At 31.9% G+C, this 2,636-nt stretch overlaps 1 protein-coding gene across 1 annotated transcript in view; it reads left to right on the plus strand.

Annotated features, from left to right (window-relative positions):
• Nucleotides 1–1,604, plus strand: part of LOC107459124 (V-type proton ATPase 16 kDa proteolipid subunit) — a 5,119-nt gene extending 3,515 nt beyond the window's left edge. The window contains exon 3 of the mRNA XM_016077335.2: nt 1,232–1,604. Within this exon, the coding sequence (XP_015932821.1) occupies nt 1,232–1,364 (133 nt within the window). The 3' untranslated portion in view covers nt 1,365–1,604. The remainder of the gene's footprint in view (nt 1–1,231) is intronic.
• The last annotated feature ends 1,032 nt before the right edge of the window (nt 1,605–2,636 follow it).

Below are 2,636 nucleotides of genomic sequence, written 5' to 3' on the forward strand. Positions count from 1 at the left end.
ATATTTACACTTAATCACCTTATTTTCATTCTAAATAAATTTATTTTTTTAATTTTACACTTAAAGTAATGTATTTTTTATAAATAAATAAATTTTACACTTTTATTCTAAATAAATAATGTAATGTGATTAGAATGAAAGTGTAAAACTATAAAAAAAATATAAGTAATGTGATTAAGTAATAAAAGTAAAATTACATTATTTATTTAGAATGAAAGTATAAAATTTATTTATTTATAAAAAAATTATATTACTTTAAGCATAAAATTATAAAAAAAATTAATTTATTTAGAATGAAAATAAGGTGATTAAGTGTAAATATGATTAAAAATAATTGAATACTGTCATGGGGGGTTCGGCTATATTTTTACGTTGGTTGCCGAAGACCTAACACAACCCTCCTCCTTTATCCGGGCTTGGGACCGGCTATGTACCGCAAGTGTAACATAGGCGGAGTTTATTTAGAATGAAAATAAGGTGATTAAGTGTAAATATGATTAAAAATAATTAATACTACGTACAGTAAAAAATTGATATTATTGAAGAATAAAATTAAAATTTATTTCTATGTATCGTTTTTGTCCTCAACATTTTAGTCCTATTTACGTCCCTAACGTTTAAAAATCGTCTCAATTTTGTCCCGCCGTTAATTTTATTAACGGATCCCTAACGGCAGGACAACATTGAGTCAATTTTAAAACATTAGGGATGTAAATAGGACGATTGAAACGTTAGGGACAATTTTGAGATTTACCCCAAACGTTGGGGACAAAAACAATACTTTACTCTTTATAATAAAATATAATAAATTTAAAAGAATATCTCATAATTTTTTAATAATAAATAATTATTTATATATTTAATTATATTTTAACAGGCTCAGACAGGTCTGACAGGCCTATAAGGCTAATTAGTAAGTTTGGACTTGGCCTATTAATGTATTAAGGCTTTTAAAAGAACCTAGGCCTGTACCTATTTTATAACAGGCCAGGCCAAACATAGGCCAGGCTGCAGGCCCCTGGCAGGCCGCCTGGCCTTTTTCCACCCCTACTCTTGAGTTGTGGTGCTGTTTTTTTTTTCCCTTAATAGATTTCTTTTTTTCACTAGTTGGCTGCAATCGGCTACACCACCCGTGGGTTATCTAACAGAGTTGTGCATGAATATATATGCAAATATATTAGAGAATCCTTTGACGCCGACTAAGGTTACTCACTTACTCCGACTTTTTCAGGGCTAATGCTCAGCAGCCGAAGTTGTTTGTCGGAATGATTCTGATATTGATTTTTGCTGAAGCTCTTGCTCTCTATGGCCTTATCGTCGGTATCATCCTCTCATCCAGAGCAGGCCAATCCCGTGCTGAGTGAAACATCATAAACCAAATTAGTCATTGCTGCTAGTAGTCACTTAAAATTTTAGAGTCTGGCTTCTTTTTGGATTGGAAGTTGGAACAGTTTCATTTGAGTAGAGTTCTATTATTTCATTTTATTTAGAACCCCAAATATTGTATCAGAAATATTAGTTTTGTGATGATGTATTCTCCTGCGGATGATTCATTTGGATGTTTGCTTAATTAATGATATGATACTTTATTTTTTGTTTTGCAAGTCATTGGTTCAACTATCTTCTAAAATATAGTCAAGTTATAGCAAAGCCATGACAAAGGCACGTGTCCGTAGTTTGTGTCTAGGCGGCAAACCATTTTCATGTTCACAGAAGCCCCACAAGTGAGTTGTGGGTGGACTGGTGGAGAGAGAAGCTTTTATAGAGGTTTTGTTATGGGATGGGCGGGAATTCATTTTGCTATCTAATTTGGAAAAAGAAAATCAAATAATAAATGAATGAAAAGAGATGCTTATGTATATATACTTTATCTAAGTGGAAGCTAGAAATAAATACAATTATTCTAAATCTAACTCAATTAACTAACTTACTCTTCAGTCTATATATGCACAATTAGTTACAAGTCATGCAAAAAAAAAAAAAAGAAAAAAAAATCAAAGCTGGCGAATAATTTATTTGTATAGTAAAATTAGCTATTAAAATTAATTATCAATATATATATATGATTTAATTTATTTTTAATACATATTTATATCCTAACATATTTTAGATTGAAAGCTAACTTTGATGTCGATTTTCTTTGCGTAATAAGAAATCTATAGTTTTCAATTTTAAACTAAACTTTCAGTCTCTCTTTATCTCTATCTCAAAGTAGATTTCAAGGTCAGTGTTGCAGAAACAAGTGGATGATGACCAATTCTAGGATTGTCTCTAGTCATTGTCCATTGTCATGTCCTCTAAAATCAACACCTGCCTGTAAACTGCGACACCGAAAGTCACAGCGCGTGAGCTCATAATCATTTGCCGAAATCTGGGTAGAAAACTGAGCTACTTTGTACAATCATTTTCTTCCTGGAAGGCACCGACCTCATTCTGACACAAAGCACCACTATCACCTCCTTTTTCTCCTACTGTGACAAACAAAAAATTCACTTCTCATCAATTGTAAACCTTACCATTTCTCCTAATTTCAAAATCAAAGCTCCATGCTATCGGGAAAAAAAAATCTCATGTCTAACCGCACCCCATTTTTAAGGATATAGGTATCAGGCCAGAGAGAGATAAAGAGAATAGGG

Source organism: Arachis duranensis, chromosome 7 (genome assembly GCF_000817695.3).
Source record: "Arachis duranensis cultivar V14167 chromosome 7, aradu.V14167.gnm2.J7QH, whole genome shotgun sequence".
In the NCBI taxonomy this organism is placed as follows: domain Eukaryota; kingdom Viridiplantae; phylum Streptophyta; class Magnoliopsida; order Fabales; family Fabaceae; genus Arachis; species Arachis duranensis.